At 42.2% G+C, this 24,573-nt stretch overlaps 2 protein-coding genes across 4 annotated transcripts in view; one reads left to right on the top strand and one right to left on the bottom strand.

Moving 5' to 3' along the window:
• The window catches only part of FBXO11 (F-box protein 11), a 69,537-nt gene extending 61,196 nt beyond the window's left edge, over positions 1 to 8,341 (top strand). Inside the window, exons 15-23 of one of the 3 annotated variants that reach the window (XM_080914479.1) lie at positions 1,657 to 1,779; positions 1,880 to 1,965; positions 2,933 to 3,009; positions 3,095 to 3,238; positions 5,349 to 5,459; positions 5,934 to 6,041; positions 6,247 to 6,355; positions 6,892 to 6,990; positions 7,072 to 8,338. In XM_080914479.1, the coding sequence (XP_080770605.1) occupies positions 1,657 to 1,779; positions 1,880 to 1,965; positions 2,933 to 3,009; positions 3,095 to 3,238; positions 5,349 to 5,459; positions 5,934 to 6,041; positions 6,247 to 6,355; positions 6,892 to 6,990; positions 7,072 to 7,201 (987 nt within the window). In that variant the 3' untranslated portion in view covers positions 7,202 to 8,338. Of the gene's footprint in view, positions 1 to 1,656; positions 1,780 to 1,879; positions 1,966 to 2,932; positions 3,010 to 3,094; positions 3,239 to 5,348; positions 5,460 to 5,933; positions 6,042 to 6,246; positions 6,356 to 6,891 lie in introns of all 3 variants that reach the window. The other 2 variants (XM_080914478.1, XM_080914477.1) reach the window with 2 other exon arrangements.
• Positions 8,342 to 8,349: 8 nt separating this feature from the next.
• MSH6 (mutS homolog 6) lies at positions 8,350 to 22,941 on the bottom strand. Its single transcript, XM_080914476.1, has 10 exons — positions 22,671 to 22,941; positions 17,005 to 17,204; positions 15,484 to 15,653; positions 12,107 to 14,639; positions 10,504 to 10,769; positions 9,739 to 9,856; positions 9,468 to 9,557; positions 8,887 to 9,041; positions 8,605 to 8,804; positions 8,350 to 8,512 (listed from the first exon to the last, which is right to left on the bottom strand). The coding sequence occupies exons 1-10, from the start codon at positions 22,919 to 22,921 to the stop codon at positions 8,431 to 8,433; spliced, it is 4,065 nt and encodes a 1,354-aa protein (XP_080770602.1). The 5' UTR covers positions 22,922 to 22,941; the 3' UTR covers positions 8,350 to 8,430.
• Positions 22,942 to 24,573: the final 1,632 nt, after the last annotated feature.

The raw sequence follows: 24,573 nt of genomic DNA, 5'->3' as shown, positions 1-24,573 counted from the left end.
CATGGGTAGAGTGCTTTTCTGGAGTAGATTCGGTTCCCACCACCACTTAAACCAGGCCTAGTAGCCCAAGCCTATAATCCCAGGATTTGGAAGAGGCAGGAGGATCAGAAGTTCCATGTGTCATTGTAGACTGTTTGAGCAGATTCAAGGTTACCCCAGACAACATACGATCCTTCTTTGAGAACTGGGAGGGAAGGAAGGAGAGTTATTGAGAAACTTAAATGCATGATCTTGGAGACATCTTTCTAAGCACCTCTGTTTCTCTTACTTCTCATGTTCAAGCCTTATATTAAAATATTTGTTAATCTCCTGACTCTTATGCATAAAATAAGGTAAGATAGCTAGATGTAAAAGCCCATAATTCCAGCTCGGACCTGGGGCTGCATGGTGGCTTTGTTGGCAGTGCGCTCTCCATACAGGCATGAGGATGTGGTGGCTGTGGACAGACACCCCCTGCTGGGCAGTGGGAGACAGGAGTAGATAAATTACCAGTGAGACAAGCATGTTTGAGGCCAGCCTGGCTACAGAGTGAGCCCGACAAGATTGTATTATAAACTTCTGGATTGTGAATCTGCATCTTTAGTATGTAGACTGCAGTCTTCCTTTGAACACACAAATGATTTCTAGTTCTGATGTATAAGTAGCTGAGTACTTTGAGGCATAAGAGAGAGCCTCTATGAACGTGTGTGTTTGTGGGTAAGGGAATGCATGCCACTTTTCAGCGGGGGTCGGTTCTTTTCTTCTACCATGTGTGCTTCAGGCATCACAGTCTAGTCATGAACTCAGAACCAAGCCTGCATATGCTGTCTGCTTTGTGTTGTCACACTGGGATTTTGTCAGTGTGACTACTTTATAAATCTGAAATTCTATAAAAGCAGTATATAAGCTAACCACTGCCACTCCCAAAAGAGAGAACCTTAAAATGAAACAGCAACCTCAATCTTAAAATTTTTTTCTAAAGGTGATAAAAAAATTCTGTTATCATTGAGGCATTATTTTGGAGTGGTTTCACAGCAAAAGTTTTAATAACTTTACAAAATGAAACTTTTATAATATTTCATTTTAGAAGTGTTCCTTAGCTTTAAAAAAATGCTTCTATTACTGAGATGTATTTAAGGTAAAAAACTATACAAAGGGTATTTTTAAAAACTTCAGAAGATTAAAGTAGAAACTACCTTTTAAAAAACTGTTATGACAGTGTGTGACCCCAATTTAGGAAGAGGTAGGGGGATCAGAAATTGGAGGCCAGCCTGTCTAAAAACATGAAAGAAGTAAGGAAACAAAACATTGGCCTGGGTGTGGAGATGTATCCGAAGACAGAGGTCAGCCTGGTCTACTTAACATATTCCAACCTGCCTGGGACTGTCACAGGCAGGGGAAGGGCCCTTTGGAGCCCCGTGAGATGATGCAGCCAGTAAAGGCACCTTAGTAAAGAGCAGGGAAAGACCTGTGGAATCACCAAGCATTTAAAGGCCAGAGAGAAAACAGCTTTAGAATATGCTTTAGAGTTGAGCATATTCCTAATTCATGAGTTCTAGGTTCAGTTACCATCACTAGAAAAAATAAAAAGGGCACTACAGTTATTGGCAGAGCTGTCTGAGGGAGGAGCACACGTGACATTTGGTATGTACAGTAACCAGTTTACCTTGTATTCAGCATGAAAAGGGACAAGGTGTAATAGAAGAGAATGAAGTTTACAGCAACACTCTGGCTGGCGTCTGGGTGACAACTGGCAGCACACCAGTACTAAGGAGAAACCGGATACACAGCGGCAAGCAGGCAAGATCGCTTCCTTGGTCTTCTTTGGATCAGTTCTGCTTTATTTTTTAAAAAATGTATGACATGAAAGAGTTGTTCTTTTCTTTCCCTTCAAATTTAGGTTGGTGTTTATTTCTATGACAATGGACATGGTGTTCTAGAAGATAATGACATCTACAATCATATGTATTCAGGGGTTCAGATAAGGTAAATGCTTTCTTACTTGGCTTTCTTTTGGGAAAGACTTGGGAGTATGTAGACTAGAACTTGTGTATTTAATGGGTAGTTTATTCTGTTGTGTATTCCGTCCAAGCACTGATGATACATGGCAGAAGAGCTCAGCTCACTCTTGTGTCGCTACCTACCCTTACCTGGTGCCCAGGATGCCACTGGCACTCAATAAAATGGAGACTTCTGTTTTTATGCTATAGTTATTAAACTTTTTAAGTTACTATGTAGACCAGGGTGGCTTAAAACTCATACAGATCTGCCTACATCTCCTTCCACAGTTCCAATGCTGGAATTCAAGTATGTGCACTAAGACAGTGCTCAGCACGAATACCAATTATGTCTACTCTAATACTTTCTGCGAATACCAATTATGTCTACTCTTAATACTTTCTGGAATTCTGTTTTTGGAGAGGGGGGATGTTTGACTTGTTCTTTGAGACAGGATCTCTATTTAGACCATGCTGGTTTCAAATCCAGAGATCTGTATCCCAGATTCTGGGATTAAAGGAATATACCACTCACCACACCTGGCCCAGGAATCCTAAGGGTCTTGTAATTTCTAAATTCAATGTTTATCTTCCTGTATGAAAAGAGATATCAAGTTGTTTAACTTAGCTATGGAGGCTCTATAGCCATATGATGTTATAGCAAAATGATGCAAAGTGTGGTTCTATGGGAAAGACAGGATTAATCAAACTTTTAGGTACTAGCTAATTTATAAATTAGAGTTGTTTTGTGTATGCATGTGGACAGGTACAGGTGTCAAATTCAGAGAACAGCTTTTAACTCGGTTCTCCTTCCACCATATGAGTTCACGTCATCAGCCATGTTGCCAAGTGTTGAGCCATCTCACTGGCCCTATGTAGTTCTTGCCATGGTGATTGTAGCTTTGTTGTAAAAGACATACAAATTGAAATGGTATTAATTTCTTTCTCACCCATAGAACTGGAAGCAACCCCAAAATTAGACGCAACAAAATTTGGGGAGGACAGAATGGTGGAATCCTAGTTTATAATTCTGGTATGTCTAAACCATCATTTTTTCTATGTTAATAAACTTTAGAAATATGCTTCTAAATAAATGTACCTAAATTTTACATTTATAGGTTTAGGCTGTATAGAAGACAATGAAATATTCGACAATGCAATGGCTGGAGTCTGGATTAAAACAGATAGTAATCCTACGCTAAGAAGAAATAAAATCCATGATGGAAGAGATGGTGGCATCTGTATATTTAATGGGGGTCGAGGTATTGTTGATTTTGCATTAGTGAAAAACCCAGTTTTGTGTTGTTCATCTATGTATTTAATGATCAGTGACATCACTAACTAAAATGTACAGATGAATGAAACTTTCTCCATAGCACATCCTTAGATGGCTTAGGAAATTGGTGCCTAGAATTAGACAAATGAATATTTACAGTGTTTCCATCTTTTGTACCACCTTAACTTTGCCAGTTGGTAGTAAAGCATTTTGAAGGTAGAATTAGACCTCCTCACTCTGGTCCTTTTATTATTCTAATTAGCATTAAAGGCAAGTTACAAAAGATGAAGGAGTAAACTCACAACTCTGTTGACTCTGTAACTTAGAGAAGAAGCTAACTTAGCCAGCTTCACCCTGGTCCATAAAGCCAACCCAGTCTGCCTCGAGGCATTGGCCCACAGTGACCCTTCCTTCATAGACGAGCAGACAGTGCCGAGAGTGAAGCGCTGCTGCAGTGTCCGCCCCAGCATCACACTAGAAAGAATTCACATCACAGCAGTGACGATCCCATCGATGATGGGAACTCTCAGGGTTAGGTTTGTAATAACTCAAAAGCTAAGTGATATAGCTCATAGTCCTTACAAATGTAGTGAGGATAACTCAACTGCAGTGGCTCACACCTAATGTCAGTACCTGCAAGTTTGAAGTTCGAGAAGTGGCACAATTCTAAAGCCAATCTGGGCTCACTGTGAGACTCCCCACACCCCAGAGACAAAGTACAGAGGGCTTGGTTTTCATTGCTATGTCTCTAACTATTCAACTGGTAGAGGGCTCTCCAAGTATAATTGCTTGCCATTTATTTATTTTGTAATGCCTGATGGAACATCTTGGTACCAAACACTATGGTAGATAGCTAAGCATCCATAAAATCTACAATTAAGTGGAGTGGCACATTGTTAACAGACTCTGAAGGAAACAGAAAATGGTTTAGAATGTAACAAAGCTGAAGCTGGGTAAGGTTTTCTATGTGCAGTAAGGGATTTTAACTGTCTTAATAACATTAGAGAGCCATGAGATAGATCAGCATCTAGAGCTGCTTGTGCACAGGCCTGAGGACCTGAATTTAGTCCCCATATCCCACAAAGTAGCCCTGAGAGCTTCATACGTGCACACCCAAATTCATGTACATATTCAGTCAATGAGAATGGGGAGGACAAGCAAGCTGGTTAGAAGCAGGGACTTGGTATAAGGTAGACAAGAAGTTATTTATAAAGTTACAGGGAAACAGTTGGATGCCTAAAAGGGTGGGAGTGGAGCAGGAGAAATGGTTTAGTGGTCCTATCTGTTCGTGCAGAGGACCTTGGTTCTACACGGTTGTTTAATTTTTATGCCCTCTTCTGGACTATTTGGCTGGCCCACAGTGCACAAACATGCATGGAAAATAAATGGGAATGTGTTAGGGCTAGTGGTTCTTAACCATGCAAGGGGAAGGATAGGAGAACATTGCAGTGAGAACAATGCAATGCCCACAAATACCTGAGGTCAGATGTCCACTGAAATAACATGTCTACCTTCTGGAAATTCAAACACCCATGCGTAATGTTCACTGTATTAAAAACAGGTATTGGTGATTTTATTCATTATTAACACTGTGTAACACTTTGCACACCTGATACCTACAGAGGCCAGAAGAGTGCTTTGGATCCCCTAAAACTGGAGTTAAACGTAGTTGTAAGTAAGCTACCATGTAGAGATGGGAATCAAACCCAAGTTGTCCCCTTGAAAAGAGCCAGTGCTCTAACCACTGAGCCATGTCTTCTTCAGCACCTAAAAATTGGTTGTCTATAAACTAAAGACTTAAAAAACAAATTGATTCTTAAAACCCTCAGAAACTGAATATAAGAGGATCAGATGAAAGGAAACAGGAATAAGGAAAATGGTCATAATTCTGCAAATTACTGAAACCTTTTGAACTAAAGGGCTAATTTATAATGCAGTGAGAAGCCAAATAAAAGGGGCTAGCAGAGCTTGCTGACAGCAATGCATCCTGTAACTTGAGAGATTATCAGTCCTCAGGCCAGCCTGGGCTACATGAGACCTTGGTTCAACAATATCTGCTAGATATGCTAGCTTTAACCTAAATGTTTTAATTGTAGGTCTCCTTGAAGAAAATGATATTTTCAGGAACGCTCAAGCGGGTGTTCTTATCAGCACCAACAGTCATCCAGTCTTAAGAAAAAACAGAATATTTGATGGATTTGCTGCAGGTTTGTACTTTTTAAATCTCTGGCTTGTTTTACAACCTGTAACTACAAAGGTTCTTGAAGAGAGGACATACGTTACATGGTTGTTAGAGAAGTTACTTGAAATCTACTCCACCAACCTTTCAAAGAACTGTTTGTAATGTTTGTGGTCAGACAGAAGTAAAAGTGAGTCCTGACACTCATTTGGCAGCTCCTCTTTTTAATATAACAGTTGTAGTATGTCAGCATTCTTCTGGGTACTGTCCCCTCTATACTTCATCCTCTACTCCAGTCTCTATCCGTTACACTTTCCATTAAGTTTATGTGTCCTGTCTGACTGTAGTTTTCAGCAGTCAGAACTGAATGTTGTTTATAATACTTGCGGTTTGTTCTTTAGCTAGTAACAAGTGCAAAAGCACCAGCTTACACCCTTCCCAGACTGGAGAGTCTGAGAATGGTATAAAGTGACATCATCTATGTTTGTAAATCTCACTTCAGGTATTGAAATTACAAATCATGCAACTGCAACACTAGAAGGCAATCAGATTTTTAACAACCGATTTGGAGGCTTATTTTTAGCATCTGGTGTTAATGTGACAATGAAAGGTATGTTGCTGTTTCAATTCTCTAATAGCCACAGAGCACTGTTGATTCCTGTCATTTCCCAACTTAGCAGTTTTAAATGACCAGTGTTGAGTCTGGCTTAAGTTTGTTCTAGGAGTTGGAATATTTTATATAAGGAAAACCTATTTCTATTCTTACATAAAACTGTATTCTCATCTAGCTATTGAAAATACTTCTGTTTTTACAGATAACAAAATAATGAACAATCAAGATGCCATAGAAAAGGCTGTCAGTAGAGGACAATGTTTATATAAAATATCAAGTTATACCAGCTATCCTATGCATGACTTCTACAGGTATATTTCTTAATCACTTGATTGACTACAGAAAAGTGGAAGTTAGTGATTCTTTTACATTGTCGTTGCTTAACATCTTTGGTTCTATTGTCTGCACTGAGCTCTAGAACCAGAGACTAAATACTGAAGGTGGTGGGAGTATAATGTAAACTGATTGCTCACAAGTTTTATGTGTGTGTGTATATATATATATATATATATATATATATAGTTCCAAGCCCTTTAGTTATGATGCTTATCACCTCCAAAGTGATTTTTGAGACAAAGTCTTCCTGTACACATAACTGTCCTGTAACTTGCTGTATAGACCAAGCTGCCCTTGAACTCCCAGAGAAATCCCACCCATCTTTGTTTCTCAAGATTAAACAAAGGGATTAAAGGCATGGCTGCCTGTATTTATTACAACCCAGGTTTTTCTGAGCAGATATAATACTATAGTTCCTTTCACAGCCACAAAGAATTCAGCCATAGAGTAATAAAATGCAGTGTTGTGAATTCCTGACAAGTTCAATAATACAAGATTTTGCTTTTTTTAGATGTCATACGTGCAACACCACAGATCGAAATGCCATATGTGTGAACTGCATTAAGAAGTGCCATCAGGGACATGATGTAGAGTTCATTAGACATGATAGGTATGTAGTGGAATACACGCACTGTTATACCCAGTTACTTCCCTTCACTTTGCTAATTCTTGGATTTTCATTTTGCCTTAGGTTTTTCTGTGACTGTGGTGCTGGAACACTGTCCAATCCTTGTACATTAGCTGGCGAGCCTACACACGATACAGACACATTATATGACTCTGCTCCACCTATAGAATCTAATACGTTGCAGCACAACTGAATTCCTTCCCTAAAGAAAAAGTCCTGCCATTCTAACATAACTTAAAACATCTTTTGGAAGATAAAATACTTGCCCATGCTACAGAAAGAGACTGTACTGAAAAATGGATACACAAGGTCAGTTGACACTATGAAGCTCAAGCTACCAAAAAGAAAGTGGCAATATATTGACTCAGGATCTCAAAGCTGGGTATTTTAGCATTACTGTGTAAAGACTTTTGAAGGGACAGAAGTGAAGAAATAAGCTGCAATTTTGTACAGATACCAACTTCTGAAAAAGCTGGTGTTTTTACAACTAGCATCGAATGCAGTCTGATTTGCAGTAGTATCTTCAATAGACAAGCAGCTTTGTTGCTGCCTTTATGGACATGGGTACCAATTGCTTTTTGTAATATGGTAAAATGTGAGCTAGCACTTCTGCATTGATTTTTTTTTAACATGTATTCAGATTGAGAATATGATTTTAATGCTTTAATCTCATGTAGTTTCTTTTTAATTTCAAGCAAATGTTATTGTACTTGAATGTGCCCTGTTTTGTTAGCACACCTAGACTTGCTGTAACTGTACTCATGTCCCAGTATGTACGTTCTTTCTATGAAAGAGAAAAACACTAATCTTAAATTATATCCAGCAATGTTTCTGGTATCCTTTAAGAAAAGTTAAGACTATTATTTCCTTCCCTTTCCTGTGCAGCATTCAAAAAAATCCACCCCTAGAGAAAGAGTGAGTGTTTTAATGAGACTTCCTAGGAAGGGATGCACTGTAAAACAGAAGTATTCTTGTATCTCAGTTTTGTGAAAGGTAAAAACTACTATGTTTTAAAGTACACTTTAGAAAGTCTCTTCAAAACAGTCCTGTATTGAACTCTGTTCATAGTTTTTATTTGAACAGTTTAGACAAAACAGCTGGAAATTACAGCAATTTCCTGCATTAAGCTGAGACCAGTATATATACAGCTCTATACAGTTTCATAGCGCCTCCCCCCCCATTTATGTGTATTGGTGACAGTGGGTATAAACAGCCTGAAAGTGTATGCATGTACCATAACATCTAGACTTAATATATTGTGGAGTATTCAATAACCATTATGTAGAAGGTAGATAAGAATTAAAAGGGTTTAATTTCCTAGAAAGAAAATGGAAAAAATGGTCATTTTTAAAAAATAAAGTTTATTAGATCATAATGTTGTCTGAATTCACCACCTTTTTCAAAAGTCACTTCCAATGTAGTCTACAATTCGTTAATCAAAGCCAGCAACCTATGGATAGCTTCGCTGCTTGTAGTCGGCCTTTCACTAGCCAGACAAACTTCCCTTTAAAAGAAAGGAAAAAAAAGAATTATTTCATTTTGGCTTTAATTCCAAAATCAGCTATTATAACAGGAAAATTATACTGATAAATTTACCGAAATAGTTGTAATGACCGATTCATCCTCTCAAATTCTCTTGCTTTTCTGTGTCCCTTCTGAATAACTTCCTCGGGAAGATGGGCAAGCCTTGCTGCGTTAAAGCCGTAACTCTTAGGACATGCTCCCTTAATGAATTTATAGAGGAAAGTAATAGTCTCCTGGCTGGGATCCTCACATTCATTTTCTACCATGCATGCCTTCAAGAAAGAAGAGTTCATTTTATCACAGTTCTACTGTTCACTTTCTGCCAATAGGAAAAATAGGAAAGATTCCACATACCATATGTCCTAGGCGCACACTAACATTTTTAGAATAATCTTCTACTAATGAGTGATAGTGTGTAGAAAACAGTGTTCGACACTTTATGGTTTCAGCAAGTTCTTTAACAACCGCATTGGCTATTGCTGTCCCATCAAAAGTTGCAGTACCTCTTCCTGTAGGAGTGAAATTACTGTATATTAAGAGAAGTAATGGGAAGAATGGAAAGAGAAAAACCTAAACTCCAGTAACAGTCCCAAGACATGGGGAAAGAGCTTAGCTGTAAAAATAAAAATCTAGAATTTCTCACACAATCAAACTCAGCTATAATTTTTGATCCCTGCATACAACCCAATACATACTGACCTCTAAAAAATATGTAAAGAAGTTTAAGAGGGCTCAGTATCTAATCCAGTACTGGATCTAAGTTCAAGGCCAGCCTACTCCAGAACAGCCAGGACTACAGAGAAACCAAAGGCTGCCTCCCTCCCAAGGCACAGCATGTACATGATGCAGTTATATATTCATCAGCATAGAAATCATTTTTTATTTAAAATGCACCCCAGCAGCACAGTACAGCAAAAAGAAAAAATTAGTCTTACCTAATTCATCCACAAGTACCAAAGAATGTGCTGTTGCATGCCTGAGTATGCTAGCAGTTTCACTCAACTCAACAAAAAATGTACTTTCCCCTAAAAAAAAGAGAGAGAGAGAGAGAGAGAATTGAAAATTAGCTGACTGAATTGTTTGAATATGATGAGCAAGTAAAAAACTTGTGCTTTGCACTTTTTACATAACACCAAGTTTAAACCAGGTATCTTTTGTCCTTGCCAACTGAATCGTAAAAGTCTTAGGTGTATAAAGGCCACTCACCTGACATGATTCTATCTGAGGCACCAAGTCTAGTAAACACTCTATCAACGGGTGTGAGCCTACATATCTCAGCAGGCACATAACAACCCATCTGGGCCATTACAGCTAACAGACCAGCCTGTGAAGATGGGAGGAAAGGCATTACGATTGGTATTTAAAAACCTATGTGTAGACAATGCACACTTGATTCAAGAATCCCGAAGTAGGAATTTGGTATTCCATACAAGTAGCTAACAAAGACCTGGATCCAGCGAATTCATCTCAGAGAATAGCCCTGTACTTGTTTTAAAGCTGAAAATGACCAATTTTGCTAGCAAATTAGATTACAATGATATGCATAGGAATACAGTCTTTTCAAGATTTAAAGGCCAATTTTAGTTCTGTAGTTGGCCAAGTCTAGTACATAATAGATAAGTTTGTTAAAATGTCATTTTCCTCTAAAAGGCCCTAAGCTCAATCCCTAGCACCAAATAAATCACTGCATGTAATCTATCATTTTATTATGAATGTACTTTCTAAAACCTTCCCTCCTGCCCTTCGTTGGTCATGAGAATCTCAGGGTCTCATGCATGATATTTCCTTTAACATTAGCTAAGAGCCATTTGGTTGATGAGACAAAATTTTAATTCTGTGAATTAAGGTTTCTCACGTGACTTTGCTCTCTGAGAAAACAAATTATATAGTAGACTGGATTATATAGCGTTTGCCCTTCCATCTTACTAATTTCTAATGTTTCTAATTAATAGAACATGAAGAATGAATTACCTGTCTTATGAGTGTAGATTTGCCCCCCATATTTGGTCCAGTAACAAGCACACAGTAGGCTTTGCCATTTTTCTCTGCTTCTTCCTCACAGCCTATTAGAATGTCATTAGGAATAAAATCATCTCCAAAAAAGGTCTTTGTAATGCAGGGATGTCGTGACCCTTTAAGCTCTAAGAAGGGATGTGTGTCTTCTGGCAGCAGAATTACTGGGCGACACATAGGACCATCTCCTCCTTGACTATAGTTAGCCAGGCACAGTAAGACATCTGTCAAAAGAGGATACAAGACTTCATTCTGTTAGTTTCATGTTGGGGAAACTTATAATACCTGTACCTGCTTCTATAAATGTCTTTTAAAAACAGACCAGAAAGATGCTTCTGCAGAAGGTGCTTGCCACCAAGCCCAGTGTCCCAAGTTCAATCCTCAGGTGGTAAGAGACTTCAATAACTACTGCATGCCCAACTTCCCAACACACAAAAATATTGCTTTTACTTAAATGCTGAAATGCTGTTGCTGCCAGGCATAGTAGCATAAGGCAGGCATCTGTGTGAGCTCCAGACCAGCTAAGGCCACGAGGTCAAATCATGTCTCAGAATAACAAAATGCTGTTACTGAAAACAAGTTACTGGCCTAGCTGTTTTCCATGTCTTTCTCCAAAAGGAGAAACATTGGGTGTGTCTGAGTGATAGACTGTAGCTAGTGCTTTGGGGAAAAGCTGACAATGACATTAAAGGAGGTAGGGAGCCCAGATGAATGGGCTAGTTTAGAGCACCTGCTCACTGCTTAGACGAGAGCTGTTAGACCTCCGTGTGATAATCCAGGGCTTTAGCGGCCTGATAGAGCCTGTGCTTAAAGCACTACATTCAATCCCCAACTCTGTTCATCCACCAGCAACAAAACTTGTGTCCAAGTGGCTCCAGATACACTCTAAGTATACTAAGGTTGGCAAAGGGCAACAGCTCGACTAGATTCAGCCTTAGTCTTTAGTGCACCCAGTTATTTCCATGCAAATTTGACACAAAGAAATAGACAAGAGAACCACAGGAATAAAACCAAATTACTCCTCTTTTTTAAAACAAATAAAAACTGACTGCTCTTCCAGAGTTCAAATCCCAGCAACCACATGGTGGCTCACAACCATCTCTAATAGGACACTCTCCTGAAGTGTCTGAAGACAACTACAGTGTACTCGCATGCATGCTGATTCCCAGCATGACATAATAAAATTGTAAAAGCTGGGGAATAGTGGCCCAGTCCTCTAAGTAATCCTAGCACTAGGGGATCTGAGAGGCAGGAAGATTGTCAGGAGTTCTAGGTCAGCTTGGGCTAGAGATCCTTATATCAGGAAATTATCTAGTGCCAGTGACATTTTTAAAAAACTTTGAGGAAAGATTAATAATACAATTAACCATCCTGAGACTGTAGGGAAAAAAGTCATAAGGCTATTAATAGCCAAAATCTAAGTTTTAGTTAAATTCTTTTGTGCAGTGTAGTCAGTTCAATGCAAAACGAGCATGTATACATCCATGCACACACCCATATTAAACACAGGTTTAGAGATGCATAGCTGGGACACATAGGGTTATTATTACTAAAGCCTTACCCAACACGGCAATGCACTCTACAGCAGACTGCCAGTCCTTGTAATTTTTATCGAAGTTATAGAACAGACGCCGCATACAGTCCTTTAAAGATGTGTCCCTACGTTCTTCAGCATTTATAAGATTAGACAATTTCTTCTCAATTGTTTTGGTCCAATATCGTTTACAGCCCTTTTTAGTAGATTTCAACTCATATTCTTCAGGTAGATTGCGGGTAGCAAAATTCTCTGGAATCTCCAACTGGTAACGGTTCCTACCAATTCCCCAGTAGACTATGCTCTTACAACCAATCCGACTACGCTGTTTGTCTAGGTACTCCAGGAGGCTCTGTTCATTCTCTTTTATATCAGCAAGTGCTTGGTCATAGTCTGAGTCAAAACCTGCTTTTGGAGTAATGACTCCAGTCTTTCGAGCTTTCTCATGGTCAAAAGCTGTATCCCATCGGTTCAGTTCTGTGGTCAGATCAGGAAAATGGCCTTTAGGACATTTTGTTTGTAGAGTAACAACCTGCTTAAGAGTTTTAGACTTAAAACCATCAGCAACATCCTCCATAAGCCCTATAATTTTACACATTACTTTGAATCCTTCTAGAGCAGAAAGAAAATCAATGATCTTTTTTTTGCTGTATGTCGTTTCTTCGTACATTATAGCCCTGCTATCCGGATGATTCTGGCTCTTCAGGGGAGATCCAACATTATGAATCTTACTCAGTAGCCTCTCAAGATCTGGCAGCTTCTTTAGGAGGTCTGCAGCCTCCGTGACTTTGTCAGGCACAGCCATTAGGTCTTCAACAGCATCTAAACGGTCACTGATAGCAGAAGGACTGCAGAGGGGGGCACAAAGCCACTGTTTCAAGAGCCGCTTGCCAAAGGGGGTGTGACAAGTATCCAGCCTCTCTAGCAGAGTCCCTTCAGTAGAGCCATTCGTCCCATTCAGGAAAATCTCCAGGTTGTTTAATGTCACAGCGTCTAGCACCATTCGCTGACTGGCTTTCGTAAAAACACCACCAGGTTTTACTGTGCTGACCATGTCAGAATCCAAGGGAAAATACTCTTCAAAATTAGCCATTGACAGAAGCTCCTGATCAATCAGACATTTTTTGAGGTAGAAAACACAACCACCTAGAGCAGAGAGAGCCAATTCACTCTCCTCTCCTGGTGTCAACCCAATAGAATCTGACTCTGAGGTCATAGCTCTAAGCACCGAGGGCAGCACTGCACTGTCTTCATTTCCAGTAAAATACCCTCCTTCCAGGAGTGTTCGCAAAGTCTTAGCGGCATCCCAAAATTGGGAACCTGGTATCAGACCTTCCTGAAGACAAGACGACAGTGAACCCTTCAGGACTGTTTTGGTTTCTGTGGAGAGATTCCCTTTCTCAAACAAAATTTGTACTGGAGGATAGTGAGCCACTAAAGTCCTAAATCTGGAACAGTGGCGATCATCCGAAAACTGGCCTATGAAAAACTTGCCCAGTGAAGTGTCAACAAAGCACACGCCATATGTACGAGTGTGACCAGAAGAATCTCCCTCTTTCTCTTTGAGGCTAAGAAGATACCTACTGTAGTTCTCAGAGGGATCACCATCCAGCACACTATAGGTCTGCGTGCCCTTGGTAATGATCCTACAAATCTCCCTTCTCACCACTCTATCAAACTTAGACACATGCGCCATCTTGCGGCACCGTGCCTCCATCATTTCTGGAGTCTCAGTCTGTTCCACCCGTGCTACCTTGTAGCCCTTCTGCACCAAGGAATCCGAGAATCGGCCAAATGCAATCTCTGGAAAACCAGAATGGGCCCAGTTCCCCTTCATGAACATCAGCCCCAGCTCATTGACTCCAATAACTGCATCCATGTGATACAATTCATAAAACTTCCCCACCTTATAAAAGATGACAAGATCAAAGTTCTGAGACTTGAACTGCCACCACTTCCTCATCCCTGGAGTACAAGAGTTGAGGAAATCTTCAGGCACATACAGTGTGGAGGAATTATAATCGGGGTGATCAGGCCGTCTCCTGTGTTCATCTCTTCTCCGTTCTGGCTTAAGCCATTCTAAAGTTTCGTGATACCAAATAGTGGGTCCACTGCTGTCATTACCTCCTCCACTGACGTGCGTCTGGGATTCAGAATTCTGAGGAGCAGAGAAAGCACTCAAGGTGCTCTTGGTTTCTGACAGAATGCGAGTTGCTTGTTTGGCTGAGCCTGTTTCCTTCTTGGAACTTTTCCTTTTAAGTCCACCATGAGCCGCTGCTGTTCTCTTCCGCTTTGGAGCACCTTTGCCAAAGGTGCCCAGGTCTTCACCGTCGCTGTCTCCAGCGCCACTGCTCACCTCGTCGCTGCTTCCTTCTTGCTTAGTGTCTGGCTTGAATTCTACATCAGAGCCACCAATGTCACTCTCAGAGTCTGAGATGACCCTTAGCTTTTTGACTTGCCGGCTGCTTCGCCTAGGCCCCTGGATGTTAGGCTGTGCTTCTTCTTCACTCTCCTTCTGATTATCTTCTTCACTCTTATCAGATAAATAAGCCTCACGGACCTGCCAGACAAAGAAAGGGTTTTGTAAATATAAAACAGGCCTTTTAGTTCAAACTTTGGTACCATAAAAATACACACACACACACACACACACACACACACACACACACACACACACACAAAAGCAAAATTTGGTAACTACATCTGTGGAATCCAGACGTCGTGACTCAGGCCTACAACCCCAGCACTCAGGAAGCTGAGGTATTAAGGTATTAAGACCAGCACGGGGCAGAGATGAAGCACAGTTGAACTTGGGTTTGATCCTCATCGGTTCAGTAACTCCAGCACTGAGTCAGAAGCAGGAGGATCACCACGTATCCCTGCCCTCTTCCACATGTTTAAGTCAGGCCAGCGTGTACTACGAGACCCTGTTCTCTCCTAATGATGATCCAACTCAGCCTAACTTTAAACATGCACTGAACCTGGTATAACTGCTTAAGAGCTTGAGTTCAAGGCTGGCCTGAGCAACTCAGTGATGCCCTATCTCAAATAAAAAATAGCTTTTTCCCTAAGGTAGTGTGGAATAAATGCGCCTAACACATCTGAGTCCCTGGGTTCAATCCTCCGAATGGGAGACATGTAACAACCTGTAATCCCAATATTCAAATGGCAGAAAGCAAGAAGATTCTAAGCTTGAGGCTCTAGCTTCAGGTACAAAGATTATCTCTCAAGAAAAAAAAGAAGAGGAGACTATTGAAATTCTAAATAAGCTAACATAAGTTCCAATCACGGGAAGACAGATATGTACAAACAAGGGCACTTCTAATATCTTTATTACCTTTCATTTCATCGCGCACACACACGCACACACGCACCATTCCCCCTAAGAGAATAGAGTGACTGACCTCTGTCTCTTCCTCCTCTTCTGGCTCTGAAGGCTCATCACACACTGCCAGCTCAAGCCTCTTAGCCTTGTCTTTATGTAAGGCCTCATCTGCACGTTGCATTGCTCTGAGTATTTCAGACTTTGAACTGTAGAAATGACCTCCCTTTTGGGCTTCCTTTGACTTTGAACCTAGAAATATAAATAAGACCCTGGTGGCTGAAGAGTTAGTTCGTAGACAACATAAATAAGAAATTACAATCAGATGTAATTTTTAATGCCCCATTTTTCAAATGCATGGATGAAAAGCTTATCAGGGAAAAGGCAGCAACAAAACTGGAATCCCCAATTTCACTTGTATTGCTGCTTTGTTATCCAGGGCCACTTAAGTCTTCATTCTCATGTTTCAGAATCATGGGTCAAGGCATAAAAAAAACCTCAAAAGTCCCAAGACTTTTGTTTGTTAAGGAACTCTTTCTAAAACGGTCCCAACTGAATGAATGTCCATGCTAGCAATGCAACTCAGTTGGGACAGTGCCTGCTAAGCCTGCACAGGCCCTGGACTTTAGCCCCAACCCAGAACAGGAGTAGGAGAGACAGGAGAATCAGGATCGCAAGGCATGTTCAGCTACAAAGAGGCAGAGTCTAGCCTGGGCTACATATAAACCCTATCTCAGGAAAAACAAAGCATTTTCAAAAAAAAAAAAAAAAAAATGCAACATTTTTGAAGACCCCTGCTTTAAAATAAAAACTTTTTCATTTAAAAATTATTTCATTTAAATATAATGTCATGGTTGGGTGCTGGCCTAATCTTGTACCTGGCCAGGGACCAATCCCTGCTACTTGTTTTTCATCGATATTTTAAGTGAGGACTAACTAACTGTGTGTGTGTGTGTGTGTGTCCTGCCCTGTCCCTTCCACCTACCAATTCCCACCCCCTCTCCCACACTCTGCACTGAAAGGGAAAAAACCAAGGTCTTTCACTTGGTCACATTCTGGGCAAGGGCTCTCTCCTTATTCACACTCAGTGTGCAGTATGTTCTATGCAATTACAGTGTGCATACACTGCGTGTAACATGAGACAAGGGATGCATTTGGCTAATGTGAGGTTAAATATTCAGCACTGTCAGTATCTGTGCTAATAAAGCAGGGCTCATAAAGAGTATGAAAGTACCAGTTCTGAAGTCAAACACAACTGATATAGTCATAGGTCACAGTTTTGGAGGCCATGTGGTATGCATCTGTTAGAGAATGTCACTGATTCATGCTACTTATCCTGCTTACATTAGCTACATATTCACTTCAAAACAGAGCTCACGTCTCATGTCTCACTAGTTTCATAGTGCAGCTACCTAACTCCCAACCAAAAGACAAATTTTCCTTAAAGGACAAAAATAAAATTTCCATACAAAACAAAGTAGTTAAAACCAGCTGCATCTTGCCTCTTTATTATGTCAGAAATCTTACAACTGCTATTCCTGCAATTTGCTAAGGAAACACACACCAATTTCATGAATCACCTCCACCCCCACTTATCTCTTACCTGTATATGGCTTTAACATCCTTTTGTTAACCCAGCCCCTTGTTGGACTGTCATCAAAAAACTGTACATGAACACGGACAGATTTCCCTTTCTTCCGGATGAATGTTCCATCAAAGGGATGATTATAAACCAGGCAAGGCCACCAAGGGTAACCTTCCATCTTAGCCCAAACCAAATCACCCGGTGAGAAGTCACAGGAACTATTGCCAAAAAAAAAAAAAAAAAAAAAAAAAGTTACATATTATATATGTATATATAATATTAACTAACATATATACCTTACCTCAAAGGCAATTATCCACAAATAAACAGTTTTAAGGAAGTTTTCATTAAGATTCCTTTGGAGGCTCCTGACAAGTCAAAAGAAGGTTCAAGGAACTTTTCTAATAAAAAAATGCAAGCTAAGACAGTGCTTTACTTAATGTTTCTTGGTTAAAATGATGACAAAATTCAGACTATCCTGTCAGTCATAAAACAGACTTACAGCCTGAGTCATATCTACACCGCAATTCAGTGCATATCAGAATCCACAAGCCCTGAAGTCATGATTATTAGCTTGCTAATTATATTATCTAATTCATTAACTTTAGCCTGGAATTGTTCCAGCTGAGCTACTATGTACTCTCAACTCCCAAAGCTGTCTCCCCTCACCAAAACTTTTGTTAACAAGTGCCTACTTAAGTACACATGCCTGTGAAATTTTTCAAAGGTTCATTCTTCACAAAACCTTTGCTCTTGTGGGTTGTCTCTGAGGAAAGGAAGAGATAGAGAAAGGAAACACTCAGAACCAACTCAAGTACAAGAACCCGTCCGTAACAGACCACTAACGACTACTCTCGTCTAAGTGAATTAAATACATAGCAATATTCTCTAGGCTCACTCAAAAGTTTTTCAGCACCTTACAACATTAAAGTAAGCACACTACTATAGCAAGAATAATATTTGAGTCATTTCCGGAGTATGACTTAGACCCAATCATGAGGTAGTATTGCTTCAGAAAATAGCATCGCCAACCAGGCGTGATAGCAGGAGGAACTCGATAATTTTTTAAGGCCATCCTTAATTAGATTACAAGATATATCTAAAAATGTGTCCGTGTGCAAATACAGTCATTTGGGGACATAAGTCAATGGTGTAACAGTTGTCTAACATGGGCACAGCTATGGCCACCATTCCCACTCAAATGGGGAAAAACTTCCTTTCAGGATTACAACTGTAATATGAGCACCATCTTATACCGTCTCCCTATCTTTAGAAGGACCAGCTCTCAACCTCAGGACTGGAGAGTGACCAGAACACTCAGTATTCATGATTCAGTTCATGAATATTACCCCAGGCACTGCATGGGTTAGCATTAAGAAGCTGTACCTGCACAATTCAGACATCCTCATAACTGTTCCCTAACCTGACCGGGTCAGGCACGTTTTTCTTTTGTGACACATTCCTGAGAGGACAAACCAGGAGATGAAAACATAATGACAGGAAAATTGGGGTCAGGCCTTGCCTATGCTGTGCCTATGCCAAGCACGTTTACTAAGTATAGCATCTAAAGTACAGCGTGGAGGGGGAACTGGATAGTCAGCGGGAAACTAATCAGTCAATATTGTACAAAGGGAATACAAGGCATCTCAAGTGGACAACTGCTTAGGGACTGAACACCACAGCCCTTGACTGCTGGCATTTCATAGGAGGTAGGGTGCTTCCAGGATCCTGACGCTTCCCCAAAGTCCTCTCCCCAGGCTATTACTGGCCTTGCTAAAACTGGACCTGGTTTTAAGACAGGAAACTTTAGTAAGTTCCTTCTCCATCCATCATGGCCTCAAGGAAAAGCCTAGCCCTCCACACTAACAAGGTCAAGGGTCAAGAAGCTGACCTTCAATCTTTTCAGACCTTCCCTAGGCAATTTAACCTCTGCACCACAAAGCCTATCACACCTGGAAAGACCAGTACTCTACACCCTGATTGGTTTTGTTTGAGGTTTTTTGTTTGTTTTTTAGAGACAGAGTTTCTCTGTGTGATCCCAGCTGTCCTCAAATTCACATGGATGGCATCAAACAAGAGATGCCTGCCTCTGTCTTACAGTGCTGGAACTAAAGAAAAGCACCACTAAGAAAGCTCTAAATCTTTTAGAGGGAAGAGAACACAAACGTTCTAAGCACTCCTTTATTTACAGTATTAAAGGTCAATGGATGTATTTCTCCACATGGAGGAATTTTCAGGGTTTAACCTCTGTATCAGCCAAGACAGACTTTTGCCACAGGAGAAAGAAGCCAATGGGGTCACACCTGGCTGATGTTTTCCAAGAGTGGTACAATAAAACAGACATTTGATACATGCTGTGTGTAACGTGTGTGGGTACATACGTGTTATGGCATGTGTGTGGAGGCAGAGGACAAATCTCCTTCCACCACATAGGTTCCAGGATTAAACTCAGGTAAGCAGGCTTGGCAGCAGTCACTTTACCTAATAAGCCATCTTGCTAGTCTAATACTAAAAGCTTAGCTTTATGTGTGTGTGTGTGTGTGTGTGTGTGTGTGTATGTGTGTGAGAGAAAATTATATATACACAAGGGTATGTATGGGAACCAGAGGTCAACCTCAGGTGTCATTCTTCGGTCACTGTTGTAAAACCCCTGAGGAGGTCTTAGCTCAGGAGCGTGACCCACAGAACGCAGTTAGACAGACCGCTGTAATAACAAGAGGTTTGCTTGTATGGTCATCACAGGGAGAGTCAACCCCAGACTCAAAAAGCATAATCTTCTATACTTGTTTGTGAGGGGGTGAACTATTTTACCATTGGTCAGCAGTATAATTTTTAGGAAGTGGGGAAAAACTTTAGCAGTAAGGCTGTTGACAATTTTCATTCTCCTTGGAATTCAGTACAGGGAGGGGTAGGGGAGCTGTTCCTAAAGCAGCCATTTTTGTTTTGTCTTAACTCAGCTTGGTCAGCATAGTTTGACCTGTCCATTAAAACTTTGTTTTTACATTTCCAGAACCTTGTTTATACATTTTCAAAAACTTTGAGGGGTTTAGGCTGATGATGAATGACGTATATTTAGACTTTTCTATGAGACCTTGTGGCTGTCAGCCAGTAAATTCTGTCCTTGCTTACTTTTTCATCAATGGGTGTTTTGGAAGTCTCAGAGCTCCTAAAAACTTTTCTACATCATCACCAGCCACCTCTTTTGTCTTGTAATCTCTCACTGGCCTACAACTTGCCAAAGGCTAGGCTGGTCAATAGGGATCTGATTCCCCAGTGACACTGGACATCTGCCACCATTTTATTTTTTAGGTGGCTTCCTTCTGTATATTGAACTAAAACCCCCATACCTTCAATCCATCCAATCTCCCTAGTCCCTATATATACTGATGATGCACAGCTTCAATCCCAGCACTTAGAAGACGGGCGGATCTCTGAGTTCAAAGCCAGCCTGGGCTACATATAGACTCGGTTGAGGGAGGGAGGGAATTCAGACTAAGCCAGAGTGATGGATGGCTCAGCAAGTTAAGAGTCACCAGGTAAAAGTGCCCCTCACAAATTGTCCTGAAGTCCATACATACCCATCTCCCATACCCCCTAAAAAGTGTTATTTCTTAATAGTCAAGGCATCCAGGTAGTGCTTGGGAGCCAGAGGCAGGTGGTTTACAGAGTGCATTCCAGAATATCCAGGGCTACACAGAGAAACCCTGTCTAAAAAAATACCAAAGTCAAGATACAGCCTAGGATATGACTCAAAGGAGAAACTCGGCTACCAAGCTTTGATGGCCAGAGTTCTAGCCCTAGGACAACTGGTGGAAGAACCAACTCCAAGTCCTGATTTCCACAACCTACTACAGCATGCACACACACACACACTAACAGGCAATTTTTAAAAATATAGAAATAATGGGGCTGAAGAGAAGCTTAGCAGTTAAGAGCATTCTTTCAAAGAAACCAGGTTCGTTTCCCTGCACGGCAGCTCGTAACTGTCTATGACTCCAGAGGCTGAGGTACTCCTCTGGCCTCTCTTAGGCAGCAGATATGCATATGGGTACACATACATGCACGTAGGCAAAATACACCTCTGTGTTTACCTGTTCCTGAATTGTGTCCTTTATAACCAAAGGGAAGAAATAAGAGAGCCAAAATTATCTTATCTGCTCCAGCAGCATACACTGGCCCTTTTGATGCCCGATCCGAAATGCTAGAATACTGGACTCCATAACTTCTTAAACTTTAAGTCACTGGGCATTGGTAGGGTACACCCTTAATCCCAGGTGGATCTCTGAGTTCAAGGTCAGCCTGGTCTACAGAGAGAGTTCCAAGATAGCCAAGATTGTGGGGAGAAACCCTACCTCGAAAAACCAAAGTTCCCAAAAGTGGGTCAATCAGAGGTTCAAGGTTGTCCTCTATTACACAAGTTTTGAGGCCAGCTTAGGATATATTAAACTATCTCAAGATATTAATTAGGGGGATAGAGATGAGGCTCAGAGATGAAGAGCTTTGGTTATTCTCCAAGAAGACTCAGGTTCAAATCTCAGCACCCACAAAGGAGCTCATGACTATCTGTAAGCCTTTTACCCTTCTCAGGTCCTATTGGGGGATGGGGTGCTAACTGAAACTAAAAAGACCAGAGCCTGTAATCCCATTTGGACTTAGTAGTATGAATGGAATCTACTTGTACTCTTGAACTGGCTTTGGGTCAGTTTTTAATCTGGATACATTGAAATATATAAAGTATCTCACAGTAAAGTAAGTGCATGCCTTTATTTTGGATACTACAAAACCAATTCACATCCAAGTAAGTATGTATTTCTCACCAGATGCTAAATATCTCCTATAAGCAGAGCCTAAAAATTCTCTAGCAGGCCTGAAATCACCTCCAACCTCAAGTGGCCTTTTCCCGTATTTAAATACTCAACTGCAGGCTAGACCTGAAAGCTCAGTGGTACAGCATGCAACACGAAGCACACACACACACATATACAGGGAGACTGTCCCTACAATTAAATTTTGAAAAAAACCAACAATTCCTGTAGGACACCTGGAACACTGCCCATCAGAAATCCCTGCGAATAACCATTAGCTAGCGATTTGATCTGATTATTTTTGAGTCTTATTTAAACGGCCACCATAACATTATGTGTTTAAACAAAAGAGGGCTTTAAAAAATGTCTTTAGTTGCTCTTACCAAGGACAGCCAAATTCAGAAAGTGCCGAGTGCAACTCCAGGTAAGCTTCCCCAGCGAACCTTGCCCAACACCCAGAAGACCCACAAACTGCGAAAAAAAAAACCTTCCTCACCCTTGCCCCCTGTGGAATCCTGGACTGAAAATCGCCGTCCCAAACTGGAACACCGCTTTCACTACGTGCAAACTTTCCACCTGCATCCCAAGTTTCCTTCCAGGCGTCACGACCCGAAGGCGCTTCCCGCCCCGCCCCCTCAGGCCCCGGACCGCAGCGGGACACACTCCCCTCCCCGGCCAACTCGGGGGACGGTGTCTCCGCACCCCGGCCTGCCCCACCCCACCCCAGGTGGGGGTGCGCTTGCAGCGTCCCCCAGAGTCCCAGGCACTAGTCCTGCTTCTCCCGGGCAGGCCGCCCCTCCTCCCGCCGCCGCCTGGCACTGAGCAGCCTCCCCCTCCCTCCGGACGCCCCGCGCGCCGCCTCAGCCCCGAGCCGGGTACCTGGCGGGGGCGGCCGGCGCAGGCGAACTCCGCGGCCCTCCGTTGAGGTCCTTTGCCTCCGGCGACGAGGCGGATACCGCCGCGGGCCGGGAGCCAGGTCCAGCCTCGCTCCAGGCCTCATCCTGGCCGCGGGAAGCGGAGGCTCTGGAGGCGGCGGCACCTTTGCGTGAGGCCCCGGCCGCGGCCTCCTTGTTGTCCCTGAGTGCCGGGGACTTGGGGAAGAAGCTGTACAGAGTGCTTTGTCGCGACATGATGAAGACTGACGAGCCGACCGGTCCACCACTCCGAGCGCCTACAGGCACAGTACCCACCGCGCGGCCGCTGCTGGCGGGAAAGCCGGGAGGAGGCGCGTCCGACCCGAGCACCCGTAGCCCGGCAGCCAATCCGCAGGCGTCTCGGCCTGCGCGGTGGGCGGGGCCCCGCCTCCGACGTGCCCTGGCGTCGGTGGGCGGGGCGACGCGGGCCCCGCCCTCAAGCTCGGGTTGGCGGGCCTTGAAACTGGGCCTTTGGAGAGAAGTTGAGTTCCGCGAGTCGGCTTAGAAGACGGAAGTGGCTAGCGGGGCTGCTGAAACGACTGCGTGCACCCAGCGGGAAGCCGCCTGTAACCTGCTCCGGAAACACCTGGCGCTGCGGGCGGTCCTGCGGTTGGAATGAAAAGAGCGCGAAATTGGCTCTTTTTACCGTTTGCCACGTACGGTGCGGTGCAGAGCGGTGTGCAGAGCGGTTCTTGTGAATGCCAAGTGCAAGACCCGTTCCTATTTCAAACCAGCTAGCCACAAAACTTGCCTTGGCCCATCACCCGTCGGTAGCAGTCACAGTCTTCTCTGAGCCCTTTGGCATAGCTGTGCAGAATTTTTTCTATTTTAGACACTTGAGATTGCTAATGTTTAGCGTCAAAGCCTGGACCCTAACAACCCTAACAAGCTAGACTCTCCCACTCATCCTCAGTAATTGAATAAAAGAAACAGAAAAGAAAGATTTATCAAAGGGCCACATTAGGAAGAAAAAGTTCAGACTTCCCACCCCCACTTAAAGTTCATCTTTGGGGTACTGACATGAGGTTTAGGTTTAAACAGGGCAATAGGAACCAGAATGGTCTTGGTAAGGGGTCAACGTAATCTCTGCATTCCTGCTCCATTCTATGCACAAGGTGATTCAATGCCTTGAGGCTTTTTTTTTTTTTTTTTTTTTTTTTTTTTGCCCTACCCCTCCCCACCAAGAAATTCCTGGAGAAATCCCAATTCCTTGCTGTAGGAAGCCTTTGGCGCCAGCTTCCCGCCCATTGTTCAGCCTACAAAAACCTTTCCCCTTGTGTTGCTTGGCAACCACATAAGTCACAGCCCAATCTCGGGGCACGTAATTGAGCTACAGGAGGATGCACCAATCAGGTAGCAACACAAGTCTCTTAGGCATATATAAGCAGTGCATTTCTCCCCCCACGTGAGGAGATTGCAGGAGATCCCACCAGGCAAGCACCTAGAGAGATCCCCTGCTCAGAGAGAAGTTTCCTGCTCAGGAAGTCCCCTGCTCAGAGTGCTGTACAATAAAGGTTGTCTGCAGAAGAATCTGGTTGTTGTTGCACACCTGTTCCTGTCCGGGAAGCGTGGGCGCGAGACACCTTGCGACCATTATTTCAGTCGCCCGATAGCAAAGGGGAGGGAGTCAAGTGTCTTTCCTCAAGGTGTCTTCCAGGTTGATTACAAGACTTTTAAAAAATTAAAGCTCCTATTCAAATTCAAGAAAAATTGGAGCTGAACGTGATGGTGTGTATCTTTGACACTGTTGCTCGAGAGACAGACCAGTGGATGAAGAACAGCCCTGACTACAGTTCCAAGGTAGCCGGGGTTGTGTTACACAGAGAAACCCTGTCTGGAAAATTAAATATAAAAAAAGAAAAGAAAAA

This window comes from Micromys minutus (genome assembly GCF_963924665.1).
Source record: "Micromys minutus genome assembly, chromosome: 3".
In the NCBI taxonomy this organism is placed as follows: domain Eukaryota; kingdom Metazoa; phylum Chordata; class Mammalia; order Rodentia; family Muridae; genus Micromys; species Micromys minutus.
This window is presented reverse-complemented; position numbering and strand designations above follow the sequence as displayed.